Source organism: Streptopelia decaocto, assembly GCF_964273445.1.
Source record: "Streptopelia decaocto genome assembly, chromosome: 5".
Classification (NCBI taxonomy): domain Eukaryota; kingdom Metazoa; phylum Chordata; class Aves; order Columbiformes; family Columbidae; genus Streptopelia; species Streptopelia decaocto.
In genome coordinates this window covers 64,146,979-64,162,460 of record NC_138659.1, presented here as the reverse complement: position 1 = coordinate 64,162,460, position 15,482 = coordinate 64,146,979, and the positions used below count along the sequence as shown (strand labels likewise).

Below are 15,482 nucleotides of genomic sequence, written 5' to 3'. Positions count from 1 at the left end.
TACATGTAGCACAGACATATACACAATTATAGAAAGGTCAAGAGGAAAGAAGGTGACACTGACCTCATGAATGGAAAAATCAGACTAGAGCATGCTCTTAAAATATCCTGCATTTTTGGAGGAAAGAGCTTCTGCAGCACAATAGGTGCAGTCTCCTCAAGATTTTCAACAGTTTAAAAAAAGTGTGAATATTAATAGAGCATGAAGCTGAGCTATTAATAGATTAGGCCTCTGGGGTGAGCATAAAAGAGACTCGAGCATGTTAAGCCAGCCTACTGAGGGCACCACTACAGGAAAGTATCTACACTATTTAACAGCTGTTTCTTCTGCAACTTTGTTTTGGGGATACAGGGCAGGGCAGGAAAGAGCAGATACTCAAATCAGCCTCTTTTCTCCTTATGATTTGTTATCAAAAAATAGGTCTAAAAAAAATGTATGTTTTGCAGTAACAGGTAATTAAAATGTTGACAATGTATAACAGGCAAGTGGCACATTTAAGACCATTTTATCCGGGTAACGCTTTCCTGATTCCTGCATCCTCCACTGTGCGGGCTAAACATTCTCTCGGCGCGTCTTTTGTACAGACACCACTCCAAGCTTTGATAACACCTTCTACACATTCTCAAAACACATAACTGCCAACATCATTCATGCATTTTCCCAGCCTTCCTTTTATATAAGCATTTTCCTTGTGAGGAGGACAACCATACTTTCATAAAGTGACATTGATCTCTACTTAATATCTTGAGGCACTCAGGGAACAAGAAATCCGTTGTCAGTAATGTAAAATAATACACACGGATAGAAACCAACGTTATGTTTGCATAAATAACACTTGGTCCCTGAACCAACTTCCTCTGCTCTGGAAAGAGGTTGCGGAAATACAATAGAAAGTTCTGATTCTGCAAAAACTTTCTCAGGTGTCAGCAGCAGTTAAAAAAAAAAGGCAAACTATTACAGCAGTACTTGGATATAGCTGTTACAGACTACAGACGTAAGTAGGACAAGTTTTATTAATAGACTTGACATCTTTGCACTGTATTGTGCAAATATTCAAGGAAATATTCCTTGAATGTTTGCACAATAAGAAAACAAATACCGCGTAATAGAAATGTCAAGATTTCTTTGTCCTATACCTATATTTGGGGAATGTAATAAAATTCATTTAACAAACAAAACGGTAACTAAAGGCATGAAATTAAGCAACCACTACATGTCAGGAAGAATTCAGCTACCCATTCTACACGTCCGTCTGCCCGTGGGTTAACATCTCTCATAAAACAATCACTCCATCTCCGATCTGCTAGTCCTATTCCTCAAGGGAAACATATAAAACACCTTTCAAAACAAGCCTAGGAACTAAAATGCATAACTTTGCTGGGTTCAGAAAAAACACAGGCTCAATAGAAGTTTTAGATTTACGGCACACTATAATGTTACCTCACACCAGCCCCTTCACATGCCACAATGTATAATCCACCAGGCTCTCTTTTTCCCCTAGGAGACGACCTTATCATCTCCTGCTTTCCTTTCCTACCTCCCTTGTAAGGAAACAATAATTTCTCTGGGCTTGAACAGAGGCAAAGTAATGACATTTTGTGTAGCTACAATTCATTTTGTTTAAATGAGCAGGTCACATACTGCACTCTTTCTTTGGTTACCTCTCCCATCTCACTTCAAAAAGAAACTGAGTCAGAGCCTTGGTAACTGTGGATGGGATACCACAAAGGTGTGAGAATGTAAAAGGCCATGAACCACAGAGTGAAAAACGAGAAGGTGTTGCAGATGAAAAATTTCCTAGGGCAAGAGCTAAAGACAAAAACAAACCACTTTTACTTGGATTCTTGTAAGGCAAATATAGAGAGTTGGGTATGATATAAATGCAATTCAGAAGCCCAACTAAAACCACAGAAGAACACAAGCAAGATGGGATCTGAGAATCATCAGGTAGGCATGTACAGTCCCCCTTGCCTAATGACTGGAAGCTTGGCTAATCAGTTGTGAACAAAACCTTGCTACACCACAGGGGAGATAAATTGTTTTCTTACACTATTTTGTTAAAGTAGGTAATAAAATGCAGCCCATATGTGTTGAACAGTCTTGGGGTCCTACCTATAACTGCTTGCCCACACAGAATTGTTGGTAATACCACAGACATAAGCATTAACTACTTTTTTGTTCAGAAATGGTCTAAAAGATACCTCCTTCACTGAACTCAAACCATATCTAAAATACACTTAGTTTTCCAGTCTATTTTAGACCTAAGAAAGGGCTTGCATATCCCAATGCCTAGTTTTCTGTGCTATGCCGATTAGGCTAACAAAAAGTATTACCACTACCCGCAAATCTTGCCCTTTTAAGAGAATATAAGAATATGAAAAAGAAAACAGAACATATCACTATGTACTTTATGAAATAAGTAGTTTTGGTTTTACCCAGCTCCAAAAGAAAGCAAGATGAAGCAAAGAGCTCAGCTGGTGATATTTTTAAGATTAAAAGCAAGAGCACACACCAGCAAGAGGATCCTTCAAAAGGAAAAAGTCAACGCAATTTTCTTGCGCTGGTAACTCAAATATATGAACTGCAGCACAAACTGCTTTTGAAATACATTTTAAAACAAACCCAAAAACAAACAAAAAAACCACCAAAACACACACACAAAAACCACCATACAGGCTTTTTAAAAAGAAAATTAGGATTTCCAAAGGAATAGTGCTTACACCATCATGATGTGCATGTTAATGTTCAAATACACAAATGCTGGCAGAAGAATAGAGGTTGCAGAGATAGCAAGTTCTTATAAGCCTCCTGAACACAGACCAATAGAGGAAATAAATCTGTTGTCGCTTCTACTAAGAAAAACGCTCCAGAGGGAGCCCCACTGTATTACTGGAAACCAAAGAGTCCACATGGGGCTTCGGTATCTAACGAGCTGTAAATAAACGAAGTCACAAGAAAAGGCTTCATTAGTTCTGCTCCTTATAGGACTACTAGATGTACTTTTTAATGCATTATTAATTCATTTAACTTGTTGCCAAAAGATGGAAGCCAAGGACTTAATTCAAAAAAGTGAATTCACGGAGAAAGCTAGCAACCTTTCTGTTTGAGAAGTTAAGTCCTAATTTTTAGGACAGTAAAATAATCACAGGAGGTAAAGAAATAACCTTTTTTATGGACACTGTTCTGCAGTATCTGGTGTCAACCCTCTAAAGAAGCAATTTTGCAACATACTAAGTCTAAGCCCAAATCACGGGATTTGAACCAATTCCTGCTTAGGCAAAGCCTCTCTCACAGGACACAAGTGTGACTGGCAAGTTTTGAGACCCGATCACTGAAACAACACTCATTTTCCATCCAGGATTCATAAGAAGTCAGATTTTAACAACTATACTAAATTGAAGTTGTCACGTATCAGGCCACTGATGCATCTTCATTGTGCCCGTATTCTCTTTCTCTTTCTAGTCCTTGTGTTTGGGTTTTACTCTATCCAGTTTGGGATTTTTTTTTTTTTTAATTATTATTTCTGGATAGTGCTTTGTTCTGGAGAAGCCACAACCTTTGAGCCTGAATTTTCTATTTTAACTAGTCTCTGCCCAAGCTTGTGCAAGCAGCACAAAGTACTCAGACAAATCCCCTCACATCACTGAGCACTTGAGGGTTCAGATTGTGTGTGGACCATGACGAGCTCCATCCTCAGATAAAACCAATACACTGATGATTTTTGCTCATTGAGAGACCGGCATTTCAAGCACCGTTTGGTTGATGTCCAAGTTCTGGCTTCACTCACACTAGTATGACTCAAATTCTCATAGGGTGAACCCAGATGTTATCTCACTGAAAAATACACAAATTAAGCACAGAACTGAAGTCTGAAAATTTCAATTACCCTGTTTTATCCCACCTAAAAATAAAGGCTGTATGTCTCAGAAAACACATCTCCTCTAAATGCAAAGTATTAGAATAATGGAGAATTTCATTGCCTATTGCTCTTCCTTATTTTCTTCTCTGATGAGTCCCTGATCATTTACCTCATTGCTTCTATGTAACAGCACATTCTGATAGATGAGAGGCTTTAAAACGGGATTACCACTTTGGAAACTGTGCTGCTAGCTAGCATTTTCTAACCCATTTCCCCCCTCAGAAATCACTTCTACATTGTGTTTGAGACAGACTAGTCACCCATAAGACTGAGTCATTTAGAAACAATTTACCATCAAAAAAAATGGGCCCACACCCATCATATTCATTTTACTGGTGAAGCAGGAAATATTTTCTCATTCTACTATCTTTATTTCGCAATCATGGTAAAACATTTTCCCCCAAAATAATGCAGTGCAAAAAGTCCAAGCAAGACCAAGTCCCAGAAAGCAAGAAGGAAAAGCAATTCTCCTATGGAATGTGTATTAAATGCTCAATATTTAAATTCCAGATCCAAGAGTGTTCCGCTTCTCACCCTCACTTGGAAACAAACAAAAGCTAAGCCAGCTTGCACATATTTTTATTTCTGGATAAATATTAAGAATTCAATGAGAAATCCGGAACATTAAGTAGGTATTGCCCTTGGCTGCACATTTCTATTTGTTTTGAGTTAATTCACAAGGAGGTCAAACCAACGGAGAACTAGATTTACACTGCAAGAGTAACATTCCTTGTATAATGTGTATGAGCTGTGAATCAAGTGATAATGTTCCGAGCTGCCACACAGAGTCAGGAAAGTTTCACACAATGTTGGGGAAAAAAAATCAGATATAGTCCAATCTCTGTCAGAGCCACCATATGGAGTTTACTGCAGTAACATACGTTTTGGCCACTCAGCATAGCTCTGCTGCCAACAATGTTAGACTGAAATATTTCTTCACAAGATACATTCCTATAACCAAGCAGTAAATCCTAACCAGAGAGGCTCAGACAGTTCATCTGAATCTTTAGAGCAATCAAAGGAACAAAAGAAAAACATCTCACTTCAGCAAACACTTTAGCATCGACAACGGTGAAACAAGATGAAGCAAGAGTATAAACTCCTAGCACGTGGCACAGGATACAAAACGATACTAAAATCTTCATGTCATAGATTTATCTGTATGAGATCTCTCACTACATTATGAGCCATCGTTGTCAGTGTAGTCAAAAAAAAAGAAATAGACAGGTATCTGTGGAAGATCGTTCACCTTCTTTAAGACTCTCAAATTACTGCATGCCTAATTTATTCAAGTATAAATAGAAAATAGGAAAGCAGAGACAAGCTCCAAAGGAAGACTCACAACCGCCATGCCTCCTGGCAAGGACGGTACCTACCTCACACTCTCCATCACATCATAATACACAAACAGTTGCAGTGGAAGAGCTGATCTACTGTAAGGATGTAACTTCCCTCACCTCACCGAATCAAGTTCCCCTCCCTTGTCCCTCAGTAGCAGCTATAATCCTTCTTGAGGTATCTGGGCACAACATTTGGCTGGATAACACTCCTACTGCCTACAGGACTTCACAATGCCAAGGAGCTTGTGCATACTCTCTTCTGCCAAAAAGGCTGAAGCTATTTCATCCATCACAGCTGTTTCCACTGTGAACATCAGCTTAAGGGATAAAAACAAGTAAAGCAATTTAATTAAGTCAACAATTTTCAAATATTTAGCTATGACGACTTTATCTATCTGAAGTATCAAAATGCCTTTTTTTAACTTAAAAGTTCTTCAGAAGGAGATGCCGGGTGGTAACTGCTTACACTTCAACTGCAAATCCAGCTCCAGCTGCTTACTGTATATTCAAAACACAGATGCTTCTGAAATCTGGTCCTACAAACCAACTGCAAACCCACTACAGTTGCTGCAGAGACTTACACTGACTGCGGTAAACTCTGGATCAGACCCTACAGCTACAACTTTTTATCCTAGTTGTGTTCTCTTCTGTCACACTATTTTCCTTTGAGTTGAACTGAAGATTGTCAGTGAAATTCTACCTCAGGTTACCAGTTCGACACCTGTAAAGAGCTGAAGTGTTCAGACCAGGAGAGAATGGGAAAAAATAGCAGAATAAAATGCATTAGAAAGGCTTTCAATTTGCTGAGCTCACTATTGACTTTACCCGAATATAAGATGAAATCCGGAAAGCTTAATTGATTTCTGCATCTGCCATTCTTACCTAAACTTCTCATTTTAAAATAATGGATAAAACCACAGAATTTTACTTGCAAAGAAGGAATCAACACCACTAGATTATTCTTGGGAGTACATGAACTTGTTTGTGTATGTCACACCTACAATCTGGAGTGCACTCACCAAAGACACAGTACAACTAATCAAAAGCAGCAATGAACAAGATTGCCACCTGTGAATGCTCCAGTCTGGATTATTTCATGCAGCCACGGGGTTTTTGTTACCTTTGGCTTCTTACATGTGCCTGTCCATGTGCTTGTAGAGCACCAGTCTATAGGAGCTGCAATCTGGAACGATAGCTACTATCACGAATGCAAAATACTCATTAGGCCCCGTGGTATTTAAGAAGAGAAAAAAGAAATAAAGACCATCTGCTACTGCAAGCTAAATAACAATTATGTTATATACACACAAGGAAAACAACAAAAAAACTGAACTGTCATATGCAATTACATCCTGAAAACATCATTTGGCTGCCATCTTCATTACAGATTTTCTCCTTTTTTTTTGTTGTTGTTGGTTAAAAACACTTAATATTATAGAAATTTTCCTGTAAAATAGGAACTTGGTCTTTATTAACATTTTGTACAAAAAACAAGACAAAGGTTTTAAAACAACCATTCTGGGCATAAAAGTCTTCATCAAATTTCTGACTAAACGCAAAAAGGAACTGAAATTCACAGTTAAACTAAATACGCAGGATGGTTGAGATCTTCACATGTTGATGCAGCTCTTCCTTGGAAGAGAAAAAGAAAACCAACAGACAAACAAACCCCACTAATCCAAGTCATTCAGCACTCCTCACCTTGGAACCCGCCAGCATCGTTCTCAGCATTTTTGTTCCTTTTCCAATACCAACCACTGCAAAGACAGAAGGAGAAATGACACTTCAAAACCAGCTCTGCAGTTCCCTTATTCAACACCATTCATTACTAAATGTTATGCTAGTCAGAAATATAGCCTTTCATGCTCTGTTAGCGCAGAATCAATGCTTATGAGAAAGTACATCTGATGTTCAAACAACAAGAGACTAGTGAAAGGAAAAAAGTTTAAAGCAGAAGATAAATAAGCTCCATTTATTGTTAAAATGCTTTAATTCACCACTCAGATATACTTATCTTTTAATCACTAAAGAAATGGATAGTGCAATTAACGCTGCCTCTGGTTTGATGAAGGCTATGGCTCACCAATAATGAATCCAGCTTTCACTGTAACTAAATAGCCCTTTTAAAGGTTGATAGTGACCAAGAGTAATACAGCCAAGCTAGTACAATGGAAGTGTTTATCACGCTTACAGCAAGAAAGTAAAATAATCAAAAGGTCCAACTGCCTCTATCAAAAATCTTCTATAACCAAACCCTCCTATTATGTATGTACAGACCACTGTCTTTTCAATCTTAAACCAGTATTCTGCAAAATAACAGTCAGCTTGTCATAAAAGCAGCAGATGGACAAAGAGCTTTATTTTGAAGTTTTTTACAATAAGGTGCTTTCCTTGAATATGCTTTTCTATTTATTTTCTCTACATAAAGCGATCCAAAAAAAAACATCGCAACAAAAGGAAGATGAGAAACAATGAAAATTTTAGAAGGAAATTAGTTACATGTACCACTCATGGAATACGTAACAGCTTATGTCCTTGATTTCAATAAAACTACAGGACTTAAGGGAGCTTGCAGGAAATCAGCTTTGCATTAACCAGGAGCAAGTACCAAAAGCATCAAGTCAGACAATGAACTTCGTTTTTTTTAAAAAAAAAAACAAACACAGGTACTCTACTGCTTCTCAGTCTTTATATTCTGAGAATTACTAGACTACTTGTTCTCGATTACTCCTCCTCTTGTTCCTGAGGGTTTCTAGTCACATATGCCCTTGTGCTTGAGTTTTTGTGCACCTTCAGTTCAGCCTGTTCCTGTCATAATCACCAGATAGGAAGGAGCTGCAACACGGCTGAGAAAAGGAGATAAGCACACAGATAAAACTTCTAAACCAAGCACTTCCCTTGCAATGCAATGGCATCACTGACACTTCAACACAACTGTTGAGTTGAAATTTTCTGAAGAGTGTAGAGATTCAAGAGAATAATTTGAAAGAGACACTGAATGATTTTTTGAACAAGACACCAACAATCTTCCCATTTAATCATCAGCTTGTGTAGCATGTGCATTATTGAAAAGAAACAAAAACTAAACCTGCCAGACTACACAGAGTGTAACAAGAGTTAACTGATTTTTTTACTTTTAACGTGCCAGCCTCTAAACCACTTCTTCAATGGCATTTGCTGCTTGGCTTAAATAATATCTACTTTAATTTTGAAAGAATTATCATTACTCAGCTCTACCTTTTCATAAATGGCTTAGATTCTCCTAGGCCAGAGGACCTCCAATCTTCCTTACATAACACAGAGTGCACATTATGAAGCTGTGATCATTCTCAAAAGATGTAACCATAGTTCTCCTCAGAATCTTTATCACTAGGCTTTAATTTGTATTCTTTTTCATCTTTTCTTCTACTACGGAAGCACAGTTCATAACTGCCATATAGAAACAAGCCAAATATTTACAATTCCTATGGTATATCAAGAAAACACTAAACTGGAACCATAGCTCTAGACAGATATTAAAAGAAGATAGTCACTAAGTCAAGTCGCTAAGACTTGACCTACAATTCCTTGATTCTTGTATCTAAATATGACACCAAATAGTGAGAAGGAGAAGCTGAGTCCCAGCTCCCACTACCTTCCAAATGCAATGGAGGCCACAGATGGGGACAGACAAAAGACTTTGTCTCTCAGATAGCAGTCGCTCCAGGCTCCTACCAGCGTGGGGCCATCACATGCCACCTGGTCTCTAAGGTGCCTTTCACTCACACACACCACAGATCAGGTATCTCTGTCTTTAAAGTCCTTCCTTGCTTACATTTGGTTTCAGTAAGGAAAGAAAGACAAAAGCATACTTTCTGATGAAAAGTTATTTGCAGTATATACTTGGCACACTAAGAAAGACTCCGTACCAGCTAGTTCCCATGAACAACGTTATAGACATGCAGTACATAAGACCTGGGAAACAGCAGTTGGATCAAGAAAGGTTAGAGGTTTCAGAAAATAAATACTTCTATTGTGCTACTGAATCACTTGTTTCTGTTGTGTCCTCCCCTCCCTCCTCATTATCATACCTGAACCCACAAGGAATCCAGGCACATTCCCTTTCCCGCTCCTCTCCAATTTTGTTCTTTCTGATCCAGCTACCACTGATTTTTCTCTGTGTGTTTTATACGGCAGTGGTATAAAAGATTCTGTGCCTTTTTTGATTGATCCATAGCATATTAAGGTGATGCACTTCTCTGTCTTTACCAGGCACATCAAGCCAAAGTACTTTTTGTCATGCCACAGGAGCAGGCTTTGGAAACTGCTGGGTATCAGAGAACAGTGGGAGAGGCAATTAAGAAGCACAAGCCATTTTTCTTTTCCTATAGATCAATGCTGTTGACTTCCCACCATGAGCAGTAACATGGTCAACGGGAACATCTGTGTAAAAGAAAAATGTCCGCTTCAGCAACACACAAGGTATTTTCGAGTGAGTGGTCACATAGTACAGGAAATTGGAACAAAACGACTTTACTTCTAGCCCAAGAATGTTATATTTGCAATGTTCACAGGTGACTGAGAAAGACAATTACCAGCCTATAGACCTCTATGAGATACAGTCTCAGCAAACATCTCCTCCTCCTGAGAAGCCACCACATCAAAACGCAGGGGATTTACTTCCAGTGTCTACTCATAGTTTGTACCTGTTGATTTTAAGTACCAAAAAGGCATTGCTGTTATTTCCTCTAGCCCAGCAGAGCTATAATGCTACAATTTAAGCAAGCTGTGGTTTACGTGTTACTCATCAACAGAACTATCGGTGACAACGTACGACATGGAAATAATCCACACCCAAAGATGAGTTTTTCAGGACCAGTGATTTACACATCCCGTTCTTTAATAAAATAATCTCTTGGACAAATCCAGTTTATTCGGCAAGACTCCAGTTTATTCAGCATGAAGTGAAATATACTTCTATGCTGAGCCTCAAAAAAAGCAGCAGCTGAATTTCTCTTATACATCTTTCATTTGGGGAGTATTATAACCTCAAAGGCTCCCTCAAAATTCCAAAAAAGCACTAGTTTTGGAACAAATACTTTAGAAAATTATGATGACTATAAAACCCCAGATTTGGTAATCTGAGGTAATCTAGAATTAATTACACAAAAGTCTGTATTTTCATGCAGTAACCCACAAATTATTTCAGGATTTGGGGTGGGTGAGGGTGGAAATATACCCTCCTCTTAAGAAACACATTATATGCATGTAAAAGTATATGCAGAGGAAATTAAACCCAGACTGCTCGTCCACAGTAACCTGCCCTTCCTGCAAAACCACAAAGCCCCCCCGTGTATGCCAAATTGTTACTCCACCTCTGATTTCACACAGGCCTGAAAATGTTTCCTGAAAAAAATCTTTTGATGACTGTATTTATATTTTTCATTACCCAGAACTCCTGCTGCTGCACTGTCCAAAGTTCCACCATGTCCAATTTTCAAAACCTTGTTTCTTTTGTTCTCATTTGTTTGCACACCAGCTTCTGCAAATAGAAATGGAAAGGAAGCATTATAGGATGGCCTTAGAACACAGCAAAAAGCCCACATATTTCCAGATTGCTAAAGGAGATAAAAATCAATTATTTAAACGACGAATTAGTAGTGCAGAAATTGCTATACAGAATAAGACTAATGATTCATCTAGATCTATTCCCAAACTCAACCAATTTTCAAGCTATTTTCAATTAGATTCTAATCAAGTCTTATGTACCATTACGAACAGATGTTCAGAAAAAAGAAAACTACTAGAAAACCTGGTGGACAGTCAACTTGTGACGTTTCAATAACAAAGCATTCACGAACTACCGGCAGAGTCCCCAAAATCATCTACTATACACAATTCTATGCTACACAGTCTGAGCAATTCTTGTATTTACTTCCATATAATGGACCACATTTGTTTGCATGTACACAGCCCTGTGGAAACTTGAAATGAACTGAACCTGCCCACTGCCACTTTCAAGCTGTTGGAACACCTCAACCCACCAGACTTGCTAGGCAGCTGATAACTCCAGGAATTTTGCAGATTCCTATGCCTCTTATTTATTAGTATTAAATATGACAAACGCTCTAAGCTCCCTTACCTGTTTCTATTATCTCTTCATTATGCCTTTCACATCAGGTAATCGGATATGATTCAGCTAAATCTCTTCCACACAAAGCTGAATTGAAGTCAGTACTTACACTACAGTTCACTACAGAGTAAATCAGCCTAAATAAGCCTGTCTGAAAGCCCATGTTCTCACTTCATCAACAAGTGCCCAAAAGTCTATACTAGATAATCAAGTCCCCATATCCATTATAAAGATAGTCTAGGCCAGGGAAACTCCTTTTCACCGGGGGCCACATCAGCCTCACAGTTGCCATCAAAGGGCTGAATGTAATTTCAGGACTGTATGAATGTAACTACTCCTACATTTATACAGTTCTGAAATTACATTCGGCCCTTTGAAGGCAACTGTGAGGCTGATGTGTCCCCTAGTGAAAAGGAGTTTGACAACCCTGGCCTAGGCCAGTCACTCACACCTTTGCAATGATCACACTTTTTATTCCCCTAATATCTGACACCCATGCTTCCCTGTGTTTAGAAAAAGAAGTTTCTGCAGACTGTGCTCCCGACTTTCAAACTCCTTGAAGCACTTTGTGGTTTCCACTCATTTGGTGATTTACTTTTAATAGCAATAGGCAGTGGAACTGAAGCTGAATATCCTGCCAGTGCTGCTCCACAGCAATGCTGCTGACAGCGTTCTGGCAGGGGGGTGCACGTTGTCCCTGGGACCGTGCTCCACAGCTTGCCAAGCCAGGATCCCCTGCACTGTGCACTGCGGGACTGCAGCTTTCTGCTGGGGCAAATCTCATACCCATTCAAAATGGAGGCTCACATCGTGCTGTACCTTAGGTGAAAACGAGTGCCTGCCCCACATAAGCAAGTGGTGAATGTGGCCTTACAGCTCACCCTGCTGCGTGACCCACATGCTGAGCCTCGCAGAGACCCAGCAGCTCCACAAAGTGAACCAGAACGTATCCAGGAACGGCTCTGCTCACAGAATCACAGCACGGCAGGGGCTGGAAGGGACCTCTGCTAAAGCAGGTTCACCAGAGCTGATTGCACAGGAATGTGTCCAGGTGGGCTTGAATGTCTCCAGAGAAGGAGACTCCACAACCTCTCTGGGCAGCCTCGTCCAGGCTCTGGAACCCTCAAAAGAAAGAAGTTTTTCCTCATGTTCAGATGGAACCTCCTGTGCTTCAGTCTGTGCCTGCTGCCCCTCATCCTGTCACTGGGCACCACTGAAAGGAGTCTGGTCCATCCTCTTGACACCACCCTGGAGATATTTATAAACATTGATGAGATCCCCTCTCAGCTTCTCTTCTCCAGGCTGAACAGCCCCGGCTTTCTCAGTGTCTCCTCATAAGAAAGGTGCTCTAGGCCCCTCATCAAGCTTTGTAGCTCTTCACTGGATTCCCTACAGTAATTCCTATCCTTCTTAAACCGGGGAGCCCACAACTCGATGCACTCCTCAGTCTGGGCCATGCAATGGCTGTGAACTATCATCAAAACAAAACAAAACAAAACAGAACCACGAGGTCTCCTTTAGTTCGAGGTCTCCTTTAGTTTTGTGAGTGCAGAAGAGGGTGCAGCAGCTTGACAGGGTTTGTGGTTCTGTCACCCCGACCAACGCGCAGACACGACGCCCCCCCACAGCCACGCCTGGAAGGGCTTTCCCGCCCCAAACACTCGGGGCTGAATGTCCGCTCCCTCCGGGCCCGCCCGCTCCTGCCCCGGGACCCACCTCCCTGTCACCATTTCCCCGCTTCACCGCCCAGCCCTCACCTCCGGGCCCAAGCCGGCTCCCCAGCTCCCCGGCCCTACCTGCCAGCAGCCGCTCCTTCAGGAGGTTGAGCACGCCGGCCGAGGTGGGGCCTTTGGGCTTGTACACCGCGAACAGCCCGCTTAGAGAGAACAGCTTCTCGGCGGACCGGCCGAGCACCGCGCCGCCCGCCTCCCTAGCCGCCATGCTCCCGGCAGCCCCGGCCCGCCCGCCCGCCGCCTTCCGCCCGCCCGGGCCGCTGGGACATGTAGTCCGGCGGCGGGAGGGGAGCACGTTAGTCCTTTTACCTTCATTGCGCAACTTGAAAGAATTATATTCTGCTGACTAGTTGCTCAGTCCATTAATCTTCCTGCCTTCGTATGTGTCGTATATGTAAGAGTACAGGCAGGCTGCGCTCGGGTCTCTCGCCTCCGTACAGCAGCACAGCGGGTGGGTTTTCCTCTCCAGGCCGATTTGTACAGATTCATTTCTCTGACAGTGCTCCCAAGGCATTTAAGCAAGCCATGCTGGAGCAAGACACCGAGAGCTTGGATGTTTAATCTCTGCGTTTCATTTATTCGGTTGTAACAGTCTGCAGATGAAACCACAAAGAGACGGTGTTATGGGTAAATAAACGCATGGTTAGCTAAGGGATGTGCATGTTCCCAGTCCTTCCTAGAGCTTCAGAGAAACAAATCTTCCCGCTGAAGTCAATGGCTGCCACTGCACAGAGCAGGTTCGAGGTCCCTGTGTGGTTTTTCAGCCCGTACCATAGCCAGTGGATCACTTCATGCCTGCCCCAGGGCCTGGAGCTTCCAGCTTCCAGCTGCCACCACCCTGTCCCTGTGATAGATGATGGTTTCCTGCCACCAGCAACGCCAACCGGCCTCCCCTACATACCCTCTGGTGTGCTTAGATCTCTTATTTGCTTAGATCTCATCCACACAGAATCACAGAATGGTTGGAGTAGGAAGGGACCTCTGGAGATCATCCAGTCCAACCCACCTGCTAAAGCAGGTTCACCTGGAGTAGATCGCACAGGAATGTGTCCAGGTGGGTTTGAATGTCTCCAGAGAAGGAGACTCCACAGCCTCTCTGGGTGGCCTGGTCCAGGACTCTGGAACCCTCAAAAGAAAGTAGTTTTTCCTCATGTTCAGATGGAACCTCCTGTGCTTCAGTCTGTGCCTGCTGCCCCTCATCCTGTCACTGGGCACCACTGAAAGGAGTCTGGTCCATCCTCTTGACATCCACCCTTGAGATATTTATAAATATTGATGAGATCCCCTCTCAGCTTCTCTTCTCCAGGCTGAACAGCCCCGTCTTTCTCAGTCTCTCCTCATAAGAAAGGTGCTCTAAGCATCATATTCGTAGCTCTCCACAGGACTCCCTCCAGTAATTTCTTAAACTGGGGAGCCCAGAACTGGATGCAGAACTCCAGATGCAGCCTCAACAGGGCAGAGTAGAAGGGGAGGAACAACCTCCCTCGACCTGCTGGTCACACTTTTTTTAATACACCCTGCTGTAATGTGGCTGTGGAAGTGTTTGCTGTTGCCATGAGCTGCGAGGGTGGATTCCCTAGTGAGTGGCATAGGACATGGAAGCAAGGTGTTGGGAGTCCTTCTCCAGAAGATAAAATGGCAAAGCCACAGTTGGGTAAAAGGTTGGTCAGAAAATTGCTACTGATTTACATGGCATTAAATTTTAAGCAGGGTTGTGGAAGGCTTGTTGTAAACCATGGTGGGGTTTTTGGTGCAGACATGGTTTAGTCAGGCTAAGCGTTTGAAAACTGTTCTCACCAGCTCCCTGCTAAAAAGAGCTTAAACACGGATTGTTCTGTAAGGGAGCTCGAGCAAAACTATTTAAACATTGCTATTAAGAAATGGCATTACTAAGCTTCCAAGCAAGGAAATTGCAGCCCAAGGACTGAAATGCAAACCTGTCACACCATATGGCCAGCAGCATCCTTGGGTCAGCAGACCACTCTTGAAACATTGCAAAGGATCAGAGGGACATTATGGAAAACTGAGAGTTCCACTCATGATATAAAGATGTCCTTAATGCAAAGAGCACCTCGGCTTTCCAATAATGCAGTGGCAGATGGGGCCTGTGAAAAAACTCCTGGTATTGACTTCCCAGGACTGACCTAAGCAGAGAATTGTCCAAAATTCCTGACACAGGCATAGGACATGAGCTGAAGGTCAGTATCTGACCCCCAATACTGTTTCCACAAATTGCAGAAAGCTTTTGTTTAAAAAAAATGCCTTTTTTGGGGAGGGGGCAGGGTTTCAGGGTTTCATGTGTCTAAAGAAACTACTCCCTACTCTCATGTTTAGTATTGAGCAGGAGGTTCTAGTAGGTCTTCCAGACTTCGACATCA

General features: G+C 41.7%; 1 protein-coding gene across 4 annotated transcripts in view; it reads right to left on the bottom strand.

The window, feature by feature from the left end:
- Positions 1 to 13,326, bottom strand: part of TRUB1 (TruB pseudouridine synthase family member 1) — a 29,736-nt gene extending 16,410 nt beyond the window's left edge. For all 4 annotated transcript variants that reach the window (XR_014184108.1, XR_014184109.1, XM_082053347.1 and 1 more), the window contains exons 1-3: positions 13,168 to 13,326; positions 10,688 to 10,780; positions 6,961 to 7,016 (exon numbers count right to left, since the gene is read on the bottom strand). Coding sequence is in view for 2 of the 4 variants with exons in the window: in XM_082053347.1 (XP_081909473.1) it covers positions 6,961 to 7,016; positions 10,688 to 10,780; positions 13,168 to 13,312 (294 nt within the window). In the remaining 2 variants the exon portion in view is untranslated. The remainder of the gene's footprint in view (positions 1 to 6,960; positions 7,017 to 10,687; positions 10,781 to 13,167) is intronic.
- Between the last annotated feature and the right edge of the window lie 2,156 nt (positions 13,327 to 15,482).